At 40.8% G+C, this 27,601-nt stretch overlaps 1 protein-coding gene across 2 annotated transcripts in view; it reads right to left on the bottom strand.

The window, feature by feature from the left end:
• Positions 1–298: 298 nt before the first annotated feature.
• Positions 299–27,601, bottom strand: part of HMGA2 (high mobility group AT-hook 2) — a 129,025-nt gene continuing 101,722 nt past the window's right edge. Inside the window, exons 4-5 of one of the 2 annotated variants that reach the window (NM_001433493.1) lie at positions 14,707–14,739; positions 299–3,180 (exon numbers count right to left, since the gene is read on the bottom strand). In NM_001433493.1, coding sequence (NP_001420422.1) covers positions 3,133–3,180; positions 14,707–14,739 — 81 coding nt within the window. In that variant the 3' untranslated portion in view covers positions 299–3,132. The remainder of the gene's footprint in view (positions 3,181–14,706; positions 14,740–27,601) is intronic. The other variant, XM_070269209.1, reaches the window with a different exon arrangement.

Genomic DNA, 27,601 nt, shown 5'->3' with positions numbered 1-27,601 from the left:
GGCCTTGCGCAGAAATTCTCTAGACTTAAACTATAGCCTATTCTTCCTTTACATTTCTTCCAAGATCATCTCTGAAGAATTTCATGTCAGCCTATGAAAGGTACATAATTTAGGGCAGTTGAGTTAAAAAGTATGAGACTTTAAAATTTTATGTCAGTGTGTGTGGAGGGGTGGACGCACAAGGTGCAGGGAGGACGACCAAATGACCGTGAATGCCTCCCTCCTTGACCTGTTTTGACCAACCTTTATTACTCATTTCACGGAGTTATGACAGAGAGTAGAATCAAAACACATGGGGATCACAGAGGCTGTTATGTTTATTGTGCAGAACAGACAGTGATAATCCACTAAAGAAATATTTTCAACAAGCAAGCGGTTCAAAGTACAATCATAGACAGCAATTCTACATGAAGAACAAAGAATAAAGTTAGAAGACACTCAAAGGAACAGGGAGAAAGTCAACTGCAGTTAAACGTCTTGATACTTTTCTCCTGCAAAAGCCTATCTTGCAGAAATGGTAGAAAAGTTAAATGTCCAGTCTTATTTAGCCGCGACCAACGACAGCCAAGAACAGTCCTATAAAATTTATCTCCCACAAAAATAAACTATATATATATAAATTTTATGATGTTCTTACTGTTCCATTGGCCACAAGCTTTTTTTTTCAGTATGAAAAATGAGGTATACTGGGGCTTAAGAGGTAGTAGTGTGTTTTGATTGTACAACGTATAGGAAATAAGAGAGTAACTTCATCGGAGATGGAAATCGCTCGGTGCTCCGAGTTTGGCCAACATGAGCAACTGCTTCAGTTTTACGCGTTGGCCGCTGAGGTTTCAAAGGCCCAACCACAGATATGGAATGGGACTTTTATTTTTATGAGCCACTGTTATTCGCTTATTTAATGCACAGTTAACAGTAATGTTGAGTTTTAATTCTCTCCATAGCTCCTTTGGCGATTCACAACAGTGAGCGATCTGCCAGTCTCAGGGAGGGACGTGGCCTTTGAAAGACCGCCTCCCCCCCCCCCCAAAGCGGCTGGAAGAGAGATGGTTTTGAGTTTCATTGGCTTCGGTACTGAAAGCCGTCATGAGAAACTACCTCCTGTCCCAGTTGATAATACCATGTTAAAAAGTCAGCACACTCACTAGGAGAGAAAGGAATAAAAACTCTACATAAGAAGCGCTTACAATAAATCAGGCTGAGACATATTACAAAAATCACATTTGTGTAAAATACATGAAAATATTTGTCAAGCATTTTCTCATAGTCAACTAATCTTAAAAACATATATTTTTGATTGCATCATGCAAAAGCTGAGCTTCTTGCATCTCACCTACAAAGCTTCAAGTTTCTTTGAAGGTTGGCTTTATTTCGTTTATTTATTTGCAAAAGTATGTAAAAAAAGTGTTGCTTTCTATCAAATGTCTGATACAAAAATAGCTGTGACCAAAGATAGCTGCGGTTTGAACTATTTCAAACATTGACAAAAATGGAGGCTGCAAGTAACAAGTTCATTCCTTTTGAAGTCTGGAGGTAGGTCTTTGCAAGTCAATTAGTCCATTTCCTTAAACAATTCATTTGAGGTACAAACTTGGAGGGTAATATTTCAACAGTACAGTCAAATTTTGTGTGACGTGTAGTGTGACCAAGGAAAATTATCCTTAAGAACCTAGGAACGACTTCTCGGTTAAAAAAAACAATATTCAAGTTAATGTAGAAATCTAGCAGAGAAGCTGAAACAAGTATTTGTAAAATTTTAATTAAAAAAAAAAACATAGAAAAATACACAGCCATGCTGAAACACGGTAAGGAGACTGCTCTTTAACTGTCATTGAGTGTACAAAAAGGACCGCAGATGATGAGCATCTCCTGCTCATTCGGTTTTTTCTTGCATTGCTTGTGGATAGCAGCATGTAATAAGTAATAAACTGTAAATTAATGTAACATTCAGAGGTAGTATTGAGTAGTGGGGATATATTGCATCTCTGGCGAAAAGTGCAGTGTGAGTGAAGAGATGGCGGACTGAAGTCAACGTCTAGCACCACAGTCTCCCATCTTATGTCAAAACGTATTACTTGAAGTAACACATAGGCTTAATTTGAGGTAAGTGGTATTTAGGTCTTTCACGGAAACTGATACACGATGAAAAGAGAGATAGACTGCTTTTCCTGTTTCTCAAACTGTAGGATAACTCTAGCAAAAGAAATTTAGATTTTGCTCCTCCCACCTCCTACTTCAGGTGAGTTCATCACGCATTATTCTGTTGTACCTTTTCATTAAATTACAAAGAGGGTGACTTGACTTGTCTGGGTTCCTGAAATGCTTGGAGGCTGACAAGTGTGATTTATTGCTAAATGGCATCTGGCTCTGTAGGAAGTGGATTCTACCCGGTTCAGTGTTTTCCTGAAAACGAGTGCTCGGAGTGAATTTATTACTCCTGCGGATCCGGGAGGTCTCCAGAAATACAGGAGCTGGCAGTGTCTGTCTGCTTCCTTCCCTTTTTGAAAAATGAACATAACCTTTTCTGGTTTGTTAGCTGAATAAAAGGATACATCAGCGTTTCGTCTCATTTAGAAATCAAAGTTAAAAAAATCATCAAGTAAGTGTCTACAAGATTATACGAAAAAGAGAGAAGTAGTATCTAGTCCTATCTTTGGTGTTCTAAACAGAAGCGTCACTACTCGAGCGGGTGGGGTGGTGGGGGTCCTGTCCTAGTGAATGCCCAGCGTCACCAGTGTGACACGTTTCCTGTTTGTATGCAGTGCAGTGGTTGACTAAACCCGGTTCAGCGTTTTTCTCACCCACCCGCTCTTGCTTATCAGGTCAACAAACTATTAGTAGGTTAAGAAAAAGAAAACAGTAATTAAAAGTTGCATTGTTAAACTGTGTCCCCTGTGTTTACAGCAGTTTTTCACTAAACCTGGGACTGTGAAGGGATTACAAAGAAGGTGATTAATATAGTCCTTTTTAAGGTTACGTGACTTCTCCCCCCACCCCCACCCCGCGCCCGCCCCGCCCCGCCCCCAGATGAAAGTGGAAAGACCATGCCGAGAGAGTAAGTGGTCACTGCAGTGTCTTCTCCCTTCAAAAGATCCAACTGCTGCTGAGGTAGAAATCGAATGTGGGCGCCCCCTAATCCTCTTCCGCAGACTCTTGTGAGGATGTCTCTTCAGTCTCCTCCTGGAACACACAAAAGGACACGGCCATTAATGCTGGGTGGGTCACACAGCAGTGCTTACAAGCAGTTCCACAGCACATCATGCTGGCTCCAAAGCAGCATGCGGAGGATGGGCGGGCCCCTGGTCCCAGGGCTTCTTAAACTGTGACTGAGGAATCAAGCTGTCCTTTTTCCCAGATCAGTCATTAGCCACTGTTGACTTAAGGCTTGACATCATGGGGGCCGGTCAGCAAATTCAACTGTTTGCAGTCCAGAGGACGTCAGGCCCATGTAAACTTACTCACCAATTAGAGTCTAAAAGAAATGGGTAAGTTTTTCCCAACAGCATGCCAGTCAACAGGTTTAAAAACTGGCGTACGGCTAAGAAAAATAAAGGCGTCGTTCCTTAAGGCATAAAGAGACCTGTTCTCCAGATATTGGTAGTGATAGCTGAGTCCTGTATAGTGTTGACTAGATGCTTTTAGAGATGGTCTGTTATTAGGCCCATTTTACAGATGAGAAAGTCAAGGCCCAGGAAGTAATGTGCCCCAAGTTCCAGGGGGCAGGGCCAGAATCTAGGCCGAGTTAGATAGGTGCCAGAACCTGTGTGTGACCCTGACACGGCTGCCACCGTGCAGAGGCAGCAGAAGCGAGGCCTGAAAAAGACTGCAGGAGCTGATGACTAACTTCCTTTCTAAATCGATTTCCTCGTTCTTGTATTTATTAAAGTCCATTTTGAGACAATGACCAAAGTTTGACACAAGTGCTCAATCTCAATAGTAAATACACATCGACCAAACATTTAATGGGGGTCTGGCCAAGCAGAGAAAACCTAATATATCTGTTTTTGCAGGGCCTCCTCTTCATATAAACTTAATTCCTCCTTCTCTTTTCCTTTTTCTGATTCCCTCTGGCTCCGGAATTCACTGGAGTCTCTGCAAGCCGGCCTGAGCCGCACGGTGCTCTCTCCTTTTGCTTATTTAACAAATGTGCAGCAAGTTTCAGGACATGGGTGGTAAAGCGGAGACAATAAACATTTCTGATAAAAGCGTCGTTAGGGAGAGGATGATTTTTATCAAATGCTGCACACTGTCTCCTCAGACGGCATGTGAAAAAGATCTGGGAAAAGAAGTAAACATTTACTCCCGCAGCAAGCCGAGCCCCTCTAAGAACGGCCAGCTTAAGACAGCTTCGAACAGTCTTCATAGTTGAAGAGATTTGATTTTCCACATGGCTTCATTTTGTCTGGGTGGCTAACTGACACAATTTATACCTCGCTTCCTTTCCCAGGTCACTACAGTACGCCATTCAGAGAGCACGCCTTGAAGCCCGTCTGCGTTCTATGACCACACTCCCATTCATTAGTGTTTGAAACACTTCAGCTGTGAAGGCGCTCCTAAACGCTCCCATGTGTGACGCTTTTGCGTAAAAGCAGCAGACGGGATGGAGGAAGCAGGCGCTTGCACACTCACATGAACGCACACACACATACGCTCACGCTCACACTCTGTCCCCGGCTTTAATCGCGGGCCGCCGCTTCCTGCAAACCCTCTGCAGAAGGTTTCAAACCTTCTCTTCCCCCCCGCCCCCCAAGACCGAGAGAGCTGTAAATCCTGGGAATAAACACACATACAAATGAATGGATTACAGCTTAGAAAATACAACCCCAGCAGCATCAAGTCATGAGATTTCACACCGGTTTTGTTTAGTCTGCTTCGGGTTATGTGGGAAATGTGGAACGTATGAAACCACCTCCCCTCTGCTCCCAACCCCCAAACTGCGGGCTTTGCATATCCAAGCGGCAGGTTTACACTGCTGGATTGGCCTCAGGCCGTGACCCTGAGATTCTCTTCGGAGTCCTGGCCACAAAGGAGGATGTAGCTCGATCAAAGGCATGGACCGATGAAAGACAGACGAGCTGAGGTTCAGCGGCCCTTTGACCTTGTCTTTTCACTTAATATTTAAATTCCAGAAAGTCACTAAGCGCTTCGGCAGATACACTCTTCATCTGCCCCCAGATGACTCACTTCTCATCGTGACATGAGGTGTGGACCTGGGTTAGTCCCCTGAAACGGACCACAGCATAAAGGCCAGCAGGTACATTTTATTCTTTCTTCTCGTGGCTAACAAATTCACAGAACTCAGTCAAGACGGAAAACCTCCGGGATCTAGCTGGGATTATGCCATTTCGAACTGCTCCATCTTTCTATACTATCTGGAAACCAAAGGGCTTCGAAGGAAGGAAATAGAATTTTCAGGCCATGAACTTACAAAGACCTTGCAGTAGATGGAATGTGATCGGGTTTTCAAAACATTCCCAGAAACTCTGCTTGATCTGAGCTCTTGAAGCTCCTGATATGTAAGTGGTTTATTCAAATCCCTTAGACACAACTCAGCTGAAAATGATGGTCCCTCATATTGTTTCCTTTACTTAACAGTTCTTAACTCAAGATGGATAGTTGTTTTATTACTGTATCTTTCCGCTGACCTTGAAATTCTTCTGCTTGTGGCTGTCAATTAGTACTGGGACGTAACTAGGATGTCAGAGGGTGGGAGCCTCACGCCCGTAAGCTCTTGGAGGTAATGGGGCTCTCATATGCTCAGAACGAGGGTTTTCTCGAATGTCTAGCTAGCGAAGAGCTCTTTCTTCTTGGCATATCGCTGACTGGCCACCCTCCAAAGGACGGCATGTCTGCCAAGCAGATGACGTTAGTGGGGCGTGTGGCACTTCTCATCTTTGCCAACCTCAGCTCTCACCTTTCCAGCGACTTGGCCTTTTGCTACAGGTGTGGTTGCTGTGACAAAAGTGTGTGTCATTAAGAGAAGAAAAATCCTTGGTGTCAGTAACGAAGATGAAGCTGGAAAACCCACCCTCCTCTTCCCTAAGTGTCCCAGCTGCCAGCCTTCAAAGGGGTCCCATTTGTGGTGCAAAGAGTAGACAGAAACCGGTGATGGAGGGAATAAGCCACTGGCTCAGACGTCCCCAAGGAATCGATTTCTGTTGCAGAGAAGTTGGTAGGGACCCCTGAGAGTCAACCCCCTTCAGGAACTTAGAAGACACTGCCACTTACTCTTGACAGTAGCTTGCACCTTGAAATATTTGTTTAAATTGCTTCATGTTTGCAACATATGGCCAAAGCATCTTTGAGCTTGAGTGGCCCTCCTGAGCAGTTCTGAGGCAGTAAGATTGAAACCCTGTAGCCAAGAGTTACACAGACCTCATTAGGGGCTAGTGAGCGAGGTGGGAAGGCCAAATGGCAGCGAGGCGGCTTACTGTTGGAATGGGGCTTCAGGAATGCAGGATAAAAGGACTTTTGCAAGTGGAAGTGCACAGTGACATTTTTATGAGCACCAGCCACTAAGACCTCTAAACACTGAGCAGTGCCCAGCCATTCACGTGGTTCCTTTACAAAGACAACCGGGGCTGCACCACGCCGGGCGGAACTGGCAAGCTTTTCTGGCAGAAAACTGATGAGAGGGAGAGAAAGTGGGCAGAGTTGGAGAACTGTATTTTTATTATGACTATTGGAAAATTGCACTCGTTTAGCTTTAGTTTTTCTTTTGTTCATGAAAAAAGGAATTTAATAAATGTAACTCTTTCATTGCTTTAGTTAAGCTTGGAAAAAACCGCAGTAAAACCTAGAAATGCAGTTTGCATGTCTCTCTTCTTTTAATTGGGTTCAGCACAGTGCATGTGGTAGACGCCTTTAGGAAGACGTCTGCTAACTGATGAAAAAGGAGGAAGAAGACAGCCCATTATCCACCTCATCCCCTACTGCCTGATGGGATTTTCAAATGTCTTCAGAGTTTCATCATGGCTCTCCCCACACAGACACGAGTGGGGGTAAGCGCTGGAGGGAATTCAGTATTTAACGCAAGCGCGGCAGCTCTGGGTTTAATTTTCAGATGCAGACTAAACAGCAGGTCTGTAGTGGAAGGGAGGCCAGGGAATTCCAAATGGAACCAGGAAATGGAAACACTCTCCCTGCAAACGTGAGGAGTTGTGTCCCCACGATGGCCCTCTTTGTGTGTAGCAAGGAGGGCGGAATCACAGAGGTCCATGTCCGTTCTCACAAGTCCTTATTTCTTCTCCTTGATTGCAGAGAATTCTGCAACTCTTTTAATATAAAATGCTGCAGGCTAAAAATGCGTTTGTAATTTAAGCTATCTTGCCAATAAACCTACAAATACCTGGTAATCTAGAAAGAGCAGTTACTGTGTAATAACATATTCTTTTTGTCATCCTAATATGTTCAATTCCTTCAGGGCTCAGAATGACACACTGAAGAGTTGTTTGTGTCCATGAATGTCTCGAGCCAGTCCTGTCAGAATAGAAATACTGGGTTCTCCTCCTCAGCAGCACTGACCAGGAACCAATTTTTCAAGTTCCATCTGCAGCTAAGCGACCCGCAAGACCACAACGCTGAGTTTTTCTATTTCTCTGTCAGATATTTTAATTTAAAATGGATCGGGGCTGTTTTACTTAATGGAAATGATTATCTCCTCCAACTAGGAAAACTTTCCATCTGATTTTTTTAAAAACATGTTTAATGGAACATATATAAACCATATAATCTGGCAAGTACAAGGGATGCTGGTGGAAATGCTAGGAGGGAAATATGTTTTTCAAAAGACTTAAGAAGTTGGGATATTTATGGCAATTGTACCCCACCTTTTCTTTATTTTAGCTTTATGCACATAAAAATATATGAGCATCAGGACTACTTTGCATGTGTTACCATCAACTTGATAAAGACAGTTTTAAGTTCTTACCCGGGGGTGTTTAAAGCAAAGAAGGTGGATCCCAGATGTCACTGTCCACAGGCACCACCCTGGCATTGACAGGTTGTGTGACTTGTACCCTATTCCCACTGTGTCAGACCAGCAAGAACACCCATCCAGCTGCCCAGTAGGGTATGAGCAAAAATGTGACCACCAAAAGGGAAAACTTTGAAAAAGAGTCAAAATCCTGTAAGACTATAGTGCAGAACAGTGCTAGTTAATTACAGTTACTCAGCCTGTGTTTATTTCTTTACCTGCAAGTCAACGACAGATTGTTGAGAAGGAAAAAACATTATTAAACAGTGCCTCCAAAAGAAAAGAAAAGAAGACATCTTACATTCCTAAAACGTACTCCTGCTTGCCTTGTTCCTGCCCTCGGTCAGAGTTCCATCACTGAAAATACTGCGAACAGAGGTAACATTCATCTCCAGGATACTACGAATTTCTTTCCTGGGATGAAGGGCTATTTAAAAATATCTTCAGAAGGGAGTTACATTATTCAGGTGGGGAAAACATTTTATGTATAAAGTAATCGCAATTCTCAGGATCCTGTGAGACACGATTTCTGAGGACGGTGAGTTTGATCAGTTTTCCACGCCAGTTCTAACTCTTATTGAGGCAGCCTCATGTTTAGAAAATAACTAAATATACAACAGCAAAAGGATTTTTCTATGAAGGAGATATTCAGAAGAGGGAAATTTATTCCAGCATTTCCAAAACTGTTGAGGAATTGCAAAGTAGTTTTTAAAAACGGTTAGGTTAAAGGCTGCTTAATGATTATATTCCCGACGTGTTTATTGATGACAGAGACTAGGAGAAAACTTTCTCTTTGTTTTCTATGTGTATAAAATTTTGCATAACTGTTCTATTTGTTGCCAAGGAACAGAACATTTCTGGATTTTAATCGCTATTGCACTATATGTTTTTCATTTTCCTGAGATAGGACATTTGAATAAGATGAAAATACCAATAATAATAGTAAGTCAACAAATAATTATTCAGTAGACATGTCCAGCAAACACTTCCTGTGTGTAAAGGAAGTGCTTGGAAAAAGCAACATATTTCTATTCACACATTAGGAATTTTCTTAGAAAGACCAGGTTTTAAAGCCAGTTACTATTTATTCATATTAATTTGGGGCAGCAGCTTTGGATAATAATAAGAAAGTCTATGCATTGAATAAATAATTGGTTTTTATCTAATTCACTTCAAAATGCAGAGGAAAAGCATTCTGCAACCTGCATAGGAAAAGGAGGCAGACACTGCCATTTTATTTTTAGCCAAATCCATAGACTTTACCACACAGTTAAAAACAATCATTCTTTTAAAAAACTTCTATAGGAAATCTGTCGAGTCCAGAAACACTAAATTTTGTCTTTTGGAGTTTTATATATTTCCCTAAATTGAGTGACGTTCTTTCACTTCTGTTAGAAGTTTAGGTCCTATCTATAAGATATTTCCTATCAAGAAAGAGCTGACTTCACCTTGCCAATATTCCCTTATTACAACTGCTGGCTAAGCTAATTACTTCATATGTTTATAGTTAGTAATAATTTTGATATGTTTCCTTTGCCCTGTCCCTGTGCTGTTCTATCCTTGAGCTGCTTTATTGTAAGAGAGAGATGTTGGGTTCTCCTTTGCTCTCCTTTTCCCCTTGACCTTTGCAATATCAGAGGTCAGGGGTTAAATCAAAAAGGATTTCCTACACAACAAAACAGTGCCACTCAGAGAGGGCTTTGATATAATTCTCCTTGTGTTGCCAGTCGGTACCAAACATTCACTGGTCCACAAAATGTTTTACCAGCTTGAAATTAATCAATCGATCAATGAATCAGTCCTCTCTATGACTTGGGCATGCAAATCACCGTGCTCCCTGAGTGAGGAGAAGAGCGACTGCTTGCAGGTCTGCTTCATTATGAACTAGTTACTGCATTGGCCAAGGTGCCACAGAGAAGATGAGTGTTACAGGGCGAATGCTCTCCTCTGTCCCTCCTTTCTCCCGCATGCGTCCAGACTAAAAGCCCCCGTGCAGACGCCTTCTTGGAGAACCAGAAGCTGACTGCAGTTCGTCAACTTGCTTGTCCCGAAATGAAATCTCTCATTTTGCTCCAAACAATGTTTAGGTTGTCTGAAATACAAACATCCTTAAAACTGCCCTTGAAGTCTCTGTGCAAACATTCCACTTTTTTTTTAAGGGGGGAAAATCCCATGATAACCAAGGCATACTGAGACTTCTTTGCCCTGGTGCACACCACCCACGGAAGATGTTATTCGCAAGTAACAACTCTGTTTCGAAACAGAAAGCTTTGTTTCCAGTCTTTTAGAAACTGAAGACTTTCCAGTTGCCCCATTGGGAAATTGAAAAGGAGCAGGTTTATACCTGTCTTAGCCGCTCGAGCTGGAGCTTCCCAGCCCTGGACGACAATGAGGGATTGGGTTGAAAAGAAGGAGAACTGTTAGGAGTTTTAAAACCTGTTTTCCCTTTGGGCAGGGCCCAGGTGAGGAAAAAAATGCCTGAGTTATATATAAGGAGTCACTTCTCATCTCCACCTTCAAAGGGGGAATCAAGGAACAGGAAGATCTCTGAGAAACCAGCAAGATCTCGTGAGAGGTCCGAGATGGACTGAGATTTATTCTCATCAAAATAAACACTTGAGAAAGAAACTTCCCTGACAATAATAATAACTCAATGCTTTTCATAAAAACAAGTGTCCACAACAAAACCCACTACTATCGCCTACCAAAGTTAAGAATGTAATCCATATGGCTGAGAATTCAACTGCTTCAAATTACTAAAAAACTAGGAAATTAGCTAATTTCTACTTATTACTTATTTTATCACTTTAAGTGAAATTATAGTAGAGTTACTTCGTAAGCTTTGTTGTCACTGGTTTGGAAATCCAAAAAAAAAGTTAATGTGAATATTGCAGATTTTTCCCTTTAGATTTTGGAGACTTTTAATTTCCCCAGTAGGATGACGGGACAGACTTGAGGTCTGCAGCTAACGGCCCTTAGCGGACTTTCCAAACAAGCCCCTGCAGGAGGGCTTCCCTTACGTCCTTATTCCTCTCTACACACATGTATTTATATACACAAACACAAATATAGATTTTGAGATTTATTATAACTGAATTTGTCTCCTCAGAATTAATTTTGCTGCTTCATATCCCAGTTTCAAGAAGTGACATTCTGGAGGCCTTCGCGAGGTTTCAGAATTCGATGGCATCAGGACACTTTACAACAGTCTTTGTAATCTCACATTCATGTGACACACGTACAAGAAGAGTGACTCTGAGTGCTTTAGGATGTAGCAATGACCATAAAATTTCCCCTTTAGTTAAAAAAAAGAATCCTTATTTTAAAAACATGCAGTGAAAACACGAGGTCCAACAAGAGAGTAGTTTTGAACTAATTAGCATTCTAGAATTTTCAAGAACTTAAATCTCTAGAAATGAAACACATAGCATCCCAAAATAAGTCAGAACATAATAATACTCCTTGGAGTTTATATGATTGTGGATCTCTCAAAAGGTTCTTGGGAATAAGGGAAGAGGCGTTGTGAGGATCCCATTTCACGAATGGGTAAATAGGGTACAGAGAGATGAATCTGCCCAGCAATGGGGCTAGAAAGCACAACCTAGGTCTCCTTACACACTGTTGCACCCTTTTCTTTAGACATAAAATATTTAATTGTGCTAAAACCTTCACCACCTCAAAACGAGATCTGGATGTAACCCCTCGAGTACTGCGGATGAAGAAGGGATCGGAGCCTGAGTTAATCCAGACTGCCACATGGAGAAGCCATCTGGGAGGGTATTTGGAAAGAAACACATGGGAAAGGAAAAGATTTTTTTGAATGTAGTGTAAAATTTAACATTCTCCTCCACGAACTTCGATGGAGTCCCCATGTTTATAGAACTCATCACTGTCCTCAGACAATACAGACTAGGAAGACGAATGAGCTCATGTTCTTTTTTCTAATTCCGAGTCTGAACGCTCCTTTCAAGAGCAAATCGGGAGCAGGGTCTGCAAAACAGCCACAGTGATCAGTGAAGACCAACCCGATCCATCTGTGGCTACTTTGACAGTCCTGATTCTCTTGGGAAAAAATTTATGATTTCACTTACATCATTTCTTGGTGTATTACTGCTCAAGTTGTAATCAGTTTCAGCCACATTGATAGTCTCTACCTATGATTTATTTGTTTCTGCCTCTCTACTTTTGAATATGCCGTTCATCTCACCTATAATATCTTCCTTTCTTTCCCCTAATTTGTGTCTTCATTTTCCCTTCTGCAACTAAACAACAACAAAATCAAAACTCTTCTGGGAAGCATTCCCTCCAGTAACACATGGCACTCTACTCACTCATATCCATCCATATCGCCTATCCCCTGTGTGCCTCACATACATTGACATTCTGTGGTCATTTGCTCAACAAATGTTCAAACCTCTCCCTGTGTGTGTTCATTTAGTATCTTCATCTCTGGCTGCGTATTACAATCACTTGGGGAGTTCACAAAAAATACTGATGCTTGGGTCTCCAGACCACATAATCACAACCACCAAAGAGTGGGGCCAGTGGTGTGTAGGTAAATGTTTAACAACTTGCTCTCCAGGAAAAAAAGTTCTGATTTGTAGTATTTGTCAATTTCCGTGGTGTAAATACTCCCACCATAGTGGGTTTCAAGCTACCTACTTGACACTGCAGAATGCTGAATTTGAAGAGATGCTTACAATTGGCTCATAAGGACTGACTCCAACACATACCACTGGGTAGGGTTCAGGCACAGACATATGTGATACCTATATCTATCTATCTATGTATCAATCTATGTGGCATATATATATACATGGCATATACATGCTGAGATATATACAATAAACATATAAATATACATGGTGAGAGTATATATAATTTATTATATATATGTCATCTCTAGGTGATTCTAATATTCAGCTCAGGTTAAGAAGCCCTGAGCTAGATTACACGTTTCTCAGATGCAGTGACTATGTTTTTGTTTGCCTCATCTTCCCCACAGCACCAAGAACAGAGACTGAAGCAATGCTGTGAACAGACCACATAAGGTTATTAATTTACCGTTCACAGCCCGGGCCGTGGCAGCGAACACTGCAGTATCCTTTGACCCAAATGCACAGAATTATAAATTCACTTTCTCTTGATTTTCTTACTGATGAAGGATGAGAGGCTAAATATATTTGGGATCTCCTACTTAAAAAGTCAATTGTTCATTTATATTTCCCTTTGTTTAATATACTTACCGATACTCAAACACTGGCCCCCTACCACTCTCGGTGTCTAGGTATGGGAACAGCCATGAGAATGATTTTTTTCCTGGTAACTCTGCTTTTATTCTACCTGAAGCACACCATTTGAGATAACATGGAGGAATTTTGAGGGCATTATGCTAAGTGAAATAAATCATTCAGAGAAAGACAAATATTGTACAATATCACTTATATATGGACTCGAAAAGAGTTGAACTAACAGATACAGAAAATAGATTGCGGGTTGCCAGTAAAGCACGGTGGAGTGTGGGCAAGTGAATAATTGTTGTCAAGAGGTACAAACTTATTATAAGCTAAATAAGTTTTGGGATTAAATGTAAAACATGGCAACTATTGTTAACAATACTGTATTGTGTATTCCAAAGTGCTACGAGAGTAGATCTTAAAATTTCTTATCAAGCTTTCTTAGTAGCTTCTAAGCTTCTCTCTCAAGCAGCATTTATAAAGAGTAGTAGACACATAAGATTGCCTAGATGGTCTTTCCCAGGCAAGGCAACATTGTCCCAAGGGAACAGAGGGCAAGGTACATTTTTAGAGGCCTTAGGGAAAAGATCCCTTGGGTATTTTAAATTCTATGAAAGAGATCTACAAAGAACTGGGTAACCCATGACCCTGCTTAATAAGTGACTCCAGCAGGTTCTGCACAAGACACCCAGACCTCCCGGCGTGTTGTGCAGAAGAAGGGGGCAGCAGGACATTTCTTATACTTTCATAATGGCTCACATACTTGGCAATCACGATTAATTTATTCTTCAGTTCTCTTTTCTTCAAGATATATTCCCCCAATAAACATGATTCTTACGTTTCTGCGTATGGATTATTGTTAGGACAAGGAACTCCAGGTATATGGAACAAGGGAAGCAAAGCTGGGTCCTAATTTTGATGTTGCCAAAGACTTCAGGCTTGGAATCAGCCACTGAAGCAAGACCTGAGAGTTCAGCAATCTACAAAATCAGTATAACTTAATTTCCCAGTTTCCCAGTCTTCGTGGGGTTGTTTGGGATCATCAAATGTCATGAAATGATTTAATGAACAGATATGTTTCCAGACATGAATCATGAAATATTTTGCAGCTAATAAGACTCAAATAAAGTCAATGGAATACGGATAGTCTGGTATTTGGAAAAGACAAGATTTGATGTTTAGGAGTTGGTAAAACACATGATAAAATTAAACATGTTTTATGTATGAGGAACTGAAATAAACGTTTTATTTTTTAAAGGATTTATATTTGCTTTGCACACTTAAGACCCTGGTCTTTTAGGGTTTTTAATCACACAACCACAGACTATATATTTTTGACTTGTCTGAAGGATACAACAAATTGTCAAGAATATTGCAAGGCTGATGTATCAAAACCAGAAAAATGCTAATTAAAGGTTTAATTTGGGGATTTTTTTTTATCAGTTTACTTTTTATATTAATTGGGAGAAAAAAATGATAATGACCATCTCTTACCTGAGCAGGCTTCTTCTGAACGACTTGTTGTGGCTAAGAAAGAAAAGAAAAAATGTTATATTTAAAAAACCCATACATAGTGACAAAAATTAATTACGTGTTTTAAATACAGACGTGTCTGCAACATAAAGAAGAAAATGGCAAGGTTCAAATGGTTTAGCTAAGGTTAAAGGGTGTTTATACATGGTCCCTATATGTTAAGGATATACAATACAGGTTATCTCAATTAAAACAATTCCCAATTAAAGTCTGGCATACATACCAGCTACATCAAAGTAAACTTGCCACTGAATTCACTTTGTTTTTAGTCTGTATATCACAAAACTTGAAGAGTGAAAGGGCCTAATTTATTATTTTTTTTTTTTGAGGAAGATTAGCCCTGAGCTAACATCTGCTGCCAATCCTCCTCTTTTTGCTGAGGAAGACTGGCCCTGAGCTAACATCCGTGCCCATCTTCCTCTACTTTATATGTTGTTAATATTTTTTAGTTATTAATGTTTAACATTTTATTATTAATGTTTTTTTCAAAAACATCTTTATTGGGATTTAATTAAAAGTGTTTTAGTATATTCAGAGGGCTGTACAATCATCATCACAATCTAATTTTAGAACATTTTCATCTCTAAAACCCCGTATCTATCACTGGCACTCCCCATTCCCTCCTGCTTCCCGAGCCACCTTCCCATCCCGAACCGACCACCAATCTACTTTCGGTCTCTATAAATTTGCCTATTCTGGACATTTCATGTAAATGAAATCACACAATATTTGGTCTTTTGTGTCAGGCTTCTTTCATTTAGCATAATGTTTTCTAGGATCACCCATGTTGTAGTTCATTTCCTTTTTATTGCCAAATAATATTGCATTATGTGGATATACTACCCTTTTTTCTTTTCAGGAAGATTAGCCCTGAGCTAACATCACCCACCAATCCTCCTTTTTTTTTTTTCTGAGGAAGACTGGCCCTGAGCTAACATCCATGCCCATCTTCCCCTACTTTATATGTGGGATGCCTGCCACAGCATGGCTTGATAAGCGGTGTGTAGGTCTGCACCTTGGATCTGAGCCAGCGGACTCCAGGCCGCCCAAATGGAACGTGGAAACTTAACCACGGGGCCACTGGGCCAGCCCCTATACTACATTTTTTAATCCATCCACGATTTGATGAACATTTGGGTTGTTTCCACCTTTTGGCTATCATGAATAATGCTGCTATGAACATTCATATATAAGTTTTAGTGTGGACATGTTTTCATTTCTCTTGGGTCTATAGCTTGGAGTGGAATTTCTGGGTCATACAGGTAACTCTGTGCTAAGCTTTTTGAGGAGCTGCCAGTTTTCCAAAGCAGCTGCACCATTTTACATTCCCACCGGCAATGTATGAGGGCTCCAATTTCTTCACACACATGCCAATACTTGTTATTGTGATATCCTACTGGGTGTGAAGTTGAACATCATCATTGTGGTTCTGATTTGAATTTCCCTAATGACTAACGATGCTGAGCATCTTTTCATGTGTTTGTTGGCCATTTGTATATCTTCTTTAAAAAAAATGTCTACTCAGGGGCGAGACTGGCGGCGCAGCGGTTAAGTCCGCACGCTTCACTTCAGCAGCCCAGGGTCTGCGGGTGCGGACCTATGCACGGCTTATCAGGCCATGCTGTGGTAGGCGTCCCACATATAAAATAGAGGAAGATGGGCACGGATGTTAGCTCAGGGCCAATCTTTCTTAGCAAAACGAGGAGAACTGGCGGCCGATGTTAGCTCAGGGCTAAAAAAAAGTCTATTAAAATCTTTTGCCCATTTTAAAATTTGTCTTTTGATTACTGGGTTGTAAGAGTTATTTATATAGTCTGGATACAAGTCCCTTATCAGAATATGATTTGCAAATATTTTTTCCCATTCTCATTCTCCCATTTGGTTTGCTCATTCTCTTGATGCTGATTATCATTTGCAGAATATTTTGTTATATCTATATCTATATCCATATCTATATCTATTTAATTGTGTATGCAGAGGAGACTCCTCTTTTGAGTGAAACACCTAAGGGAACTTTTTTCTACCCAGCCTAAATTAATTTTCCAATAATTACAGAATTAGAAAAATATTTAACTTATTCTTCAGTATTGCGAAAGGTGGATTTGAAGCCCAAGCTTTTTGCTGGATCCCTTCCATACTCACTCTCCAGTCTGAATGTAAGCCTTACTTATTCTATGGCTACATCACTGAGATTTGTGAATACAACTGAGCCGCTCTGACGTGGAGAGGGGCCTGCTCTCATGCTACAAATGAAAGAAATAAAATCGCTACAGTTCTTCCAAACAACAGAAGGTAGGGCAAAGCCACCACATCATGGAGGGGTAGAACTCTTATTCATTGTCCTTCCTTTCAGAATTCCTGGGATGGCGTGATGTCTTACTGCTGATGTATTAAACATGTTATATGAAAATCATCAGAGCTTTTTTTTTTTTTAAAAAAAAAAAGGTAAAAATAAAAGAAATGACAAGATACTTCCGTTCACTGAAAAAAAGTTCTTCTCTTTGACTTTAAATCACAGTAGAGATGAGATCATAAAAGCCCAGGTTTTGAGATGATGTTTTCTCCAGGCGGAATCGAACCAAGGACGATTAGGACTTACTGCCTCTTAGGATTCAAAAGTGTGTGCTAAGAGAGTATTCATTTCAAAGAGTCATTTGTAAGAACAGACTGCTTTTCTTCCTTCTCTTTTTTCCTGCCGATTACACCTGTACACATGTTTATTCCCAAACCGTTTCAAATCCCCACACATTCTTGCAGGCTGACTGCTTCCTACTGCTCAGAAGTCCCCCTCCCTTTCTGGCCGAGGATCCCGCATTCATGTGACTCCTGCACACTGTGGGGCTCAATGAGATCCTCTGAGAGGCCTGCCAGCTCACCCAATTTTCCATGAATTAGGTCCTGACACTTCAATGAGGGGAAAGACAATGTCTGAAACTCTGCCAGCCCTGGCTCCCGGCCTAGTCCGTGTCACAGAACTTCTACCAGCTGCCCTTCCACACAGCACTTCATACTTTTCAGACCACCAAACAAACAGACCCTTGAATACTCTCAGTGCGGGTTGGGGTTACGGCCGCCAGGATGTTTTCCCAGCCGCTGGCACCCAGTGGTTCCAATCTGTGCCGGGAAAGTTTTCTGTTGTTGTTATTTTGTTTTGTTTTTATTTTTATGAATGGCTTTGGTAAAAAATGCAGACGGAAGCATAATACTACTGCCATTCATAAAAAGGGAAAGGAAACACTGCTGTCTGGAAATCTTTTGGGAAACACCAAACAAACTGCAAGTCTTCTCTCTTCCTTGCGGCATCTCCTAGCTTAGAACTAAGTGTTGATCCCTAGAAACCAGTCGCCCGTAGGATTCTCGTCGTGAAAAACACGGATGACCACTTTATTTTTATAAGAAGAACCGAATAATATCTACTACGCATATTAATCCTTAGCGTGGTTAGCAATATATTTTCCTGCACCTTAATAAACGAGTAATATTTTGCACATGTACTTCCCACACACAAGCGAAAATCCTTTCTACTTTTACCATCTGCCCCTTTGTGATAGGAAGGACCCAGGCCTTATTATTTCCATTTGCTCCTGGGGAAACTAAAGCAGAGGGAACTTAAATAACTTCCCTGAGATCATTTTCTGAACCTAAAACGACTGAGTCCTCCAAGGCTCTTAATTGCCTGTATAATGCCCCGAGGAAACCTCTCTTCACCCTTAAAAAAAAACAAAGGAAGTCAGATCTGGATGCATCCAGGAGGAGAAGCTATACTCATGGCCTTGAGTTCTACCCGCAGAGTCACCTTCTTCGGGCTCTCTCAGGATTCCTCCCCCCCCGACCCCCACCACCACTGCAGCAGGGCCCAGGTCTGACTGTCCTCAGTTGCCAGTGAAAAGTGAACCCCAGGGGGTGAGAATGAGGCCCACCGCATCCAGCAGCCCTCCATCCCCAGGAGATTCTTCCCACCGTTTCCACTGAGGAGGGTCTGAAGACGTCCCTTTTAAAGGCGTGGATTTCATAATGACTGTTCCATTGAACAGATGGCAAAGCCCTCCGAGTTGCTTATTTAGACAATCATGATGATTCCACTTCTCAATAGTCTGTGCCCTGGCGAGTTTATACATTGAGCACACTTTGTTGACCTGGCATGTAAACTTCTCGGGGCGCTGAGATTTTAAGTTCCTCATGTTATGAGATTGTTACACCTTTGAAATAGCTCGCAATGAAAATCTCTCATTCTACTGTTGCATTTAAACTTCTAAAATACAGTGGGTGAAAGGGAGTTTTCTCTCAGAACAAAACACACCACCACCAACAAAGGACTCTCAAGAAATGCTTTGGATTAATAGAATATTAAAATAAAACTGTGAGGGGAAGTAAAAGACCCCATCAATGGAACGTATCATGTGAAGACCAAGAAGGGACCCCTCTAACCATATGGGCTCAGCGTGTAGGTTACTTCTTATAAAAGACCAGCCCAGAAAATCAAAAGTACGATCTTTAAGCAAGTAAATATTATTGTTAAAGTTTGTAAACAGCTTGATAGCACATATAAGAAAGTACAAAGAATACAACAAAGAACATAACTTTGGATTTCTGAGATCATTCAGCAAAAGCGATTTTCTCCAAACGAAAGGGAAAAAGTTATTGAATTTTTAATGTCCACAGAGTATTTTGGTTTTTAAGATTTTGTAGGGGAACACATGTGTAGGAAATGGCCTGCCACTCCATCTATTTTAGAATAATTAAGGGGCTCCCCAGCCCTCCTGAGAATCCAACCTATGGTTCCAGGGAGTCTTGGTATTTTAAAGCTGATGCTTAGACAGCTAAGCCACCCCTTCTAGCAGCACTGAAAGAAAATCCTTCCTAACAAAGGGCCTAGATCTTACTAGTTTGAGTTAGTACTAATCTAAACATTAAATGAAAAGAGTCTTGAATTGGGCTTACTAATTCGATTTTTTAAAGAATGAGGCCCAACGTACAGTAAAGTAAGGATGATCGCTACGCAAAGGGTCGCAAATGGACCTTTGAAGGAAAACAGCCCTTTGTTTGGATCTCTGTGCAGATGGGTCTTTTGGTTTCATGTCGGCAGCAGAATTTTAATCTATTTATACCCTTTTGTTTTTTTGCCAGCCAGTAGTAGGTGGTTTTGCCCACTTTGTTTTAAAATCATAAGACCATTGTTCAATCCAGAGGTAATTCTGTCCCCTAGCACAATTTTTTTTCATGTAGACTGTTTTTCATACTCATAGCACTATACGGTAAGAGAGAGCTCCTAATTATTTACTAAAAAAGAATTTAAAAACCCTCAAATGAGAATTACATTTAGAGGCTTTTCACGTCTCACAAAATAACGTCTCACAGGATAAGCCCGGTTATTTGAAATTTTAAGTTAAATATGGTCTCGCACTAAAAACATTTGCTAAAAGGATATTTGTTTTTAAACTTCCGAAAGAGCCCTTTATGCCAAAGTCAGCTCACTGAAATAGTGGGGTTTACGATCATGTTGGTATCCAGCTTCATGTTCCGCCTGAACTGACTGATGAAGCCATCCCCAAAACTTGGAGAAAGTTTCAACAAATAAATCAACCTATTTGCTCAACTACCTCGACTGCTTTTTGGGCCAAACTGATTACTTATTTATAGTAAAAAGTATCAAACAATTTGACTAAGTAGACACCGATCAGATTCTAGACAAGTAATTCTCCAGTCTCTACACACCCACTCCACACCCAGCCATGAGCCATGAAGGCCAAGAGCAGTGTCGTGTTGTGTGGTGCACATTCTGACGGTTCTTTTTGACTTGTGGTTTGAACAGTATCCTTTGTGACCCTCTGTCATAAGTAGTTTAAAGGCTCAAAAGAGGACCTTTCTCTCTGTATATAACCACTCACCAAGATTCACTTTCATTTATGTGCTGAGAAGTATGCTTTTCACTCTCTGAAATCTCACAGTGCTGCTCTGAATATATTTTCTTTAAATGTGACATTAACCCAACTGGAGGGAGATTACCATCGTCAAGAATGAAAGTTCTTTCCTGCCTTTCATGAAATGATGTCATCAACACACTTGTTCATGGTGTTCTGGATTTATAGTTTTAAAACTTCAATATTCCAGAATCCAAGATTTATGTTTGGGTCCCTTAAAAAATGAACTTCATGCTCTATAGGTTTCGAAACATTTTTTGAAAAAGCAGAAGAACCTCTCCCTCATCTTTTACAAATCAGATCTTATGTGGGAAGCAGACAAAATGGTACTTCTGATAGGTCACAGGACCTCCAACCCATTCCTGGCCCTCCCAGGGTGCCCCGAGGCCCCTCAGTGGAACACTGAGAGCTCCAGGGAAGGTCAAGGAAAGGTCTCTGATCTCTAGATGCGACTCCTCCATCAGGCCTGTATCACCAGGATGGGTGGAGGAGAGCATCTTCACAGCATTCACTCAGTGTGACTTATACTGTTAGGCTGAACCACACGAACACGAATTTTTGTCAGTCAAAACCAGTCAACTAGTATCAATTTCAAATGGTTTAACCTAATTGAATCAAGGTAAGGTGATCCTTCTTGCTAATTCTGCTATATAATTTTTGTGATTTGTCATTAGGCTATGTCAGCCAACAGACTATTGTACTTTCTGGGCACCTAGATCCTGCACTCAATTTCCCTGCTTACTGCTCTTCCCCCTGGGTCCTGACCCTTCCACTTATTTGCCAAAGGCTGCCAGCCTCTGCGGTGGTCTGAGGGATTTGCCCGTACCAGGGGTGATGTTCCAGTTTGCTCATTTATTCTGCAGTCCTCTTCCAGAGCACCATGGCTGTCTTTGTGACCTTCTAGCTAACTTCTCATACCCACTCCAAGCCCTTCTGAATGATACGTCCTCATTGGAACCGGACGGCTGGAAGAATCTGCATATAACAATTCTGAGTGGATATTCAGAGAAGCTGCGAATGAAAACTGTGACTTCTAATTCAATTTAAAATGAATGGTCAACTCTCAGTTAGTGACACCCATAGAGGGGCTCTGAGTTCAGGGTATTCTGACTAACACCAAGTGGTTAAAAGCAACGCTTTGGGTAATTAGGTAGGAAGATGTGTCTGAAGTTTGAAGAATCTATTTCAGATCAAATGTGGGGCAGCAATGTGAGGATGACACTCAGCTGTAGCTACTCAAAGCCCATCTCTATTGCACATACCACTCTTAATGGGCTGGGAGTCTTCCTGTGTTAACGACTCCCCTAATTCAGAATGGCCCTGCCCACTCGTTGGTGGGAGGCCGAGGTAAAGAGGAGAAACCATCCACCATGAGTAGCTAGTGACAATTTTCCTTCAGCCTAGAAAAAGCCTGGGTTGGGTCATAGCCTCTATTTCTTGGGCCTCCTGCATGCACTTAGAGATGACTGGACAATGTGTGTACACATGTAGCCCCGGATGGTTACAATTTGACAGTAACATCTAGCCCTTCTAGTGCAAAGAAGATTTTGTACCAAGTCTCCAAAGAAGTGATAAATCTATGGGGAGTTTTGGCAAATCTCTGGAATTTCTGCTTGGTACTGGGGGAAAAAGGAGGTGTTCTTTATATTCTACTCTGCTTGGTTTTACCCTTAGACTTTAATGCAGAAGACAAAAGTAAGCATCATTTCCAAAGTATTTATTGGATTATTATAGCAAAGTCCCCTCACTGTGCCTGGCCTCGCATCATCTGCTCAAGGATCAGAATAGCCACAATCTGCTCTAGTTAGCGTGTATTCACATCAGCCTGCATGTGTGTGCCAATGAGCCACAGGAGTTCGCACGAGAAGAGATCTGAGATCCTTCTGGTTTCTTTCAGACACCTTCAGAATGGACGGGAAAGAGCAACAGCGAACCCTTTAAAAATCCCAGTGTCCTGATTAGTTTCAAAAGCCAATCTTCTATCATCTGACCCGATGAAGTCATTCATTGGCTCATCAAATTCTAATTATTTGATAAACTATATGTCAGACGTGGACTGGGTACAAAACGAATAAGAAAGGTTTCCAGGTCTTAAAGAGCCTAGAGTCTAAAAGGGGAGACAAATGAGGAAATGGATATTAGAGTACAATGTGCAATTTTAGATTAATTTTTTTCCTATGCTCAATACAACCTCTTCTGTTCAGTGTAATCTTAAGTGTGGAGAGGCGTGATCATCAAATATAGAGAAGAATAAGCGTAGGAAAGAAGAGATGACTGTTTTTCTCCTGACAGGGAGAATGAGAAAGTAGAGATAAGTTCACCGAAAAAAAAAAATGCCAGAAGAAATCTGAAGACTTGAAGTAGAGGAAAAGTATCTTTTCTTCCCCAACAAAAAAACACAAGCGGAAAAGACATTTTCTTTATTTTCACTTTGGAAAGTCAAAGATTATAACTAAGCTTTAAGAAAACCAGAAAACAAAACAGAAAAAGATGCAGCTATGGGGGTAACGCTGTCAAAACCATGGTTAGTTTTAAAGTGATACTTCAGTGGGCTCCCGAATTACAGCATTTAATAGGCATTTTTATTTCACGGAGGATGGCCGCGCCTAGGGGATAGAAAGCATTCTGAAGTGAACAGTCACACGCAGGTGGGGTAAAGGAATACATGGTCTCAGGAGTAGACTTTTCATCTCAATTTTTATGATTCTCCAAGATTTCGGGGGCGGGGGGGGGGGGGGAATTCACCCTTAGGCAAAGAAGCTGAGCGAAAATTGTGAGATTAATGTTACTTCATAGAAAAAGAGTTAATCTGTTTCAGCCCTATTTCCTTAGCCTGCAAGTATTTCAACAGAAACATTACATATTTTTTAAAGGCTCAAATTATTTATTTATTCTCTTTCCATATTTCTTTTTCTCTGTATATCACCATTCACAAAGCTCGTTCCCTTTGCGTATGCACACATGGTTAACAGCACCCAAGTAAAATGAATAAATATTTGAAACACCATGCTGCTGGGTTTGAACAAATCAAATACATATGCATAGATGCCATGCAGCAAGTTCAAACTTTAGCTAATGTCAACTTCAGCCAGATAGAAAGACTAATGTCCCATAAGAGATGAAAGTAGCCATCTATGAGATAATGAGAATGAAATTATCTGCTATTGAAGATGAGCAATAATTAATACTTCAAATACGTTGGTGACATACTTAGAAGTCCATTTAAGACATAACACATTCTTAACATTAGACTGATATTCAGATAGTGGTTATATTAAATGGGATTTGGACTAGAACTATACACACACAATTTTTCACGTAACACGTGTATCTTTTCTTGTGTGCTTGTCCATATGCTTATGGTAGAAATAATGTGATTTTTAAAGTCCTTCTGCTTACTTTTATTCTAATGAAAGAGATTTAGAATCAATACTTGGAAAATTTCTTTAGTTTTAAGAACATTTGTCTAGGTCTTAGACCAAAACATTTGAAAATGGTTTCACAAAATGACTCGAGTATCCAGTATTTCCCAGCAGCTATAACAGTTACACATGGAAACTGAATTTAAAACGCTGAATCATGATTTTAGGCATTTCCTTTCCTTAAGGAAAGAGTCAGTAAATTTATTTGTAATCTCTTATGTTCTCAAGGACTACAAAGGGATAGTTTATGGGTTGAGAGCTCTATGATACTTAACTGAGTCATATCTCTCCTACAACCCTAATTTAGTAGTATTTTCTTGGCACTAGTTTAGGGCTGACTTTAGCAATTGAGTTGTTTTCCTTGGAGGAAGTTTAATATTCAATCCGAGAAATGTTAACTATTCCCGAACATTAGCTTATGCTCTTTAACTTTTTAAACAGTTGTAGAAGTGAGTTCTCTTTCTTCCACATTCCAACACTTCCAAAGGGTACCCAGCACCCTCGTCTTTCCAGAGAATATCTTCTTCCCGGACCTTCCCTCAAGGTTTCCTTGGGATTAATGTCCCTTTCTGCAGAATCCGTAAATTAAAATGGCTCCATTCCTTCTTCAGAAAACCAAACATTTCATTTGGCTTGTCTCCAAAATCTCTATTTCAAACTCAAGTGGAGTTTCAGGCAACCCCTGAACTACCCAAGTCAGCTCAACCGCTCTATAATTGATGATTCTGGGACCAGTATCCTGTCACCTTAAAAACTATTTATCTTTGTTCAGACTTCTCCAGAAATCTCTCTCTGAACTCTGCTTCATGATCTATCGAATCAAACATTCTTTAATTATAATTCAGGATAAGATGGTATGATTCTTCATTTCATATTTATATTGATCATATAATAGGGCAATTTATCGTTTACAAAATGACAATGTGTACTGTCATTTACCACAAAAGCCACCTGAAGGACATATTGCCATTCAGATCCACACAGGAAGAAACGGAATCCTAAAGACAGTAGATGACTTGCAAAAGATTACCAGGCCAGGACACAATGAAGCCACAACATCAACCCAGCTTGTGCGGCCCCACGGTCCTTTACTCTTTCCACTCTACCACACCGCTCCAGCAATTAGCTTATTTTGTGCCTATTTTCTTACGAAAAATCAGTGCTATATGCAACCACCTTCTCTCTTCCATAAAAACAGCATCTGCTCAAAAAAAAAAAAAAAAAAAAACCCCAGCTTTCTAGGATTATGATTTCACTACGAAGAAAAATGATCAAATAAGTTAGAAAAACTGCATTTTAACATAACAATTTTAAAGGATTTCGTTCAAAAGTATGTTTATAATATAACTAAAGGACAAATCAGCATTTGAAAACTATTTTCATAATAACAGCTTTGCTCTGAAAAAAGCTTTCTCATCCGAAATTTCAAGATGTCTTACAAATAGAAATAGCATTTCGTTCCTCACTAGATTTCTATAAAAGTAAAAATCCAGTCCTGTGATTCTTATCTTTATATATATATATATACACTTTCCTTCCTCCTTTTATTTCTTCTATTCCCTTTGAAAAGTCTATGGAAAAAAAAAATTCAGGCAAGATTGTGAAGGCTAAAATTTCTGTGATAAATGCTAATGAATTATTTTTGTTTTTTCCCTCTTGTTTATCACTTGTTCTAATGTGTGATCATGTTAAAAATGTTAGCTATAAACTCCTTGGTTTCTACAACACAAGAAATACATGGACACAGTTCCTGTATCTGTGGTGTTTATAATCACACGTAGTCTATATTTTTGTCTATAAGCACAATATGAGGAAGAATAAGGATGCCTCCTTCCCATCGAGATGCATGTGGGTCCTTCCCATCCAGGCTCCCCATCTACATCACCAGACTCTCCCCTTCTCATTCCCTGTGGCTCTCTACTCAAGAAGTCTATACGCCTCTTGCCTTTAGTCTCTTGTTCTGTAAAGTCTCTGCATTCACGGGCTGGTGCTTTTGTACATGTGTTCATTTCTTTGGAATGTGACCACCCATGACACTTATTTTTTACCCATGATATATATAAATACACATTGCCATACAGAGGGAGTCATTTAAAACACTCCATTTAAAGCCTGCATACATACGTGTAATATTTATATATATTTACATTAAGGCACAATTACTACTCAAAGCTATGGATGCTGACCACTTCATGCTCCAACCTCAGAGAAGCTGTTCACAAACCTGAGCAGAGTGCACCATCGATGGAAAATTCCCAGGGAGATTCCCCACAAACACGGAAATTGCCCACCCACCTGACTCAGCCATGAACACACTTCCTATCTTCTGCATGGAGTAAATATTCAGAAAAGGTTTTCGACTGATTTCTAAACCCTCTCGTTGCCTGGAAGAAGTTCTCTTCTTCTTCTAGCTCCCTTTCTCAGTTGGTAGTGACAACGTTTCATAGATCTTATAATGGTGCTGGTCAGAAGTCTGGATTCCTGATTCCACTCCTAGACTCAGGAGGGATCCAGTAACCCGCTTTAAAAATAAGCAACTGGGGGGCCGGCCCAATTAAGTTCGGACGCTCTGCTTCAGCAGCCTGGGGTTCATGGGCTCCCATACGGGTGCGGACCTACACATTGTTCATCAAGACATGCTGTGGTGGCATCCCACATACAAAATAGAGGAAGATTGTCACAGGTGTTAGCTCAGGGACAATTATCCTCAAGCAAAAAGAGGAGGACTGGCAACAGATGTTAGCTCAGGGCCAATTTTCCTCAACAGAAAAAAAAAAGCACAACTGGTCCCATGGGTGGTACCCAAAGAAACACTCTCAAGGGAAAATGATGCTTACACAACTACAATTCTTCCCTCCAACAAGGCTATCATTGACTTGAGACAGCTACTTTTTCAGCGATCCAAAAGTGGGGAGAGGAAAATGGGTACCTTGTAAAACATGAGAAGACATATTAAATATGACTTTCTCTCCCTATATTTCCTAGATCAGCATATGTGGGGGAGGACAATGGAAATTCAACCAATTTTTAAAAATGTGGATGATGAATTCTGATGAATCTCAAGTATCCCGCCAAAGAAAATTCCTCTTGTATGCTTTTGGGTACAATAGGGAGCCCCAACTCAAACTGACTTAATAAGGATATTATTTATCTAACATAACAAAAAGCCTGGAGATGACGCACCTCCAGAATTGGTAATTCAGTTGGTTAAATCCTCGGGGCTTCAGATTCCATCTTTCTGCTCCGCCATCTTAGATTTGTTCTCAGTCTCTCTCCCTCAGGGTCACAGAATGGGTATGGCCATTCCAGGCAGCACTTCCAGGAATGTCAACGCCCACCAGAAGGAGAGACCGTCTCTTCCTATGGTCTCAAGCAGGTTGCCTTGCCCTCCTCGACAGGCCAGACCTGCCCTGCCAGGGGAATGGGTCCACATGCCTGGTTCCGACCCATCAGATTTACCCTGGTCTTGGGAAAGGGGTCCTTTCTCTGAACAAAGGAAGATGGAGAACAGAT

The sequence above is a fragment of the Equus caballus genome, chromosome 6 (genome assembly GCF_041296265.1).
Source record: "Equus caballus isolate H_3958 breed thoroughbred chromosome 6, TB-T2T, whole genome shotgun sequence".
Taxonomy (NCBI): Eukaryota; Metazoa; Chordata; class Mammalia; order Perissodactyla; family Equidae; genus Equus; species Equus caballus.
This window is presented reverse-complemented; position numbering and strand designations above follow the sequence as displayed.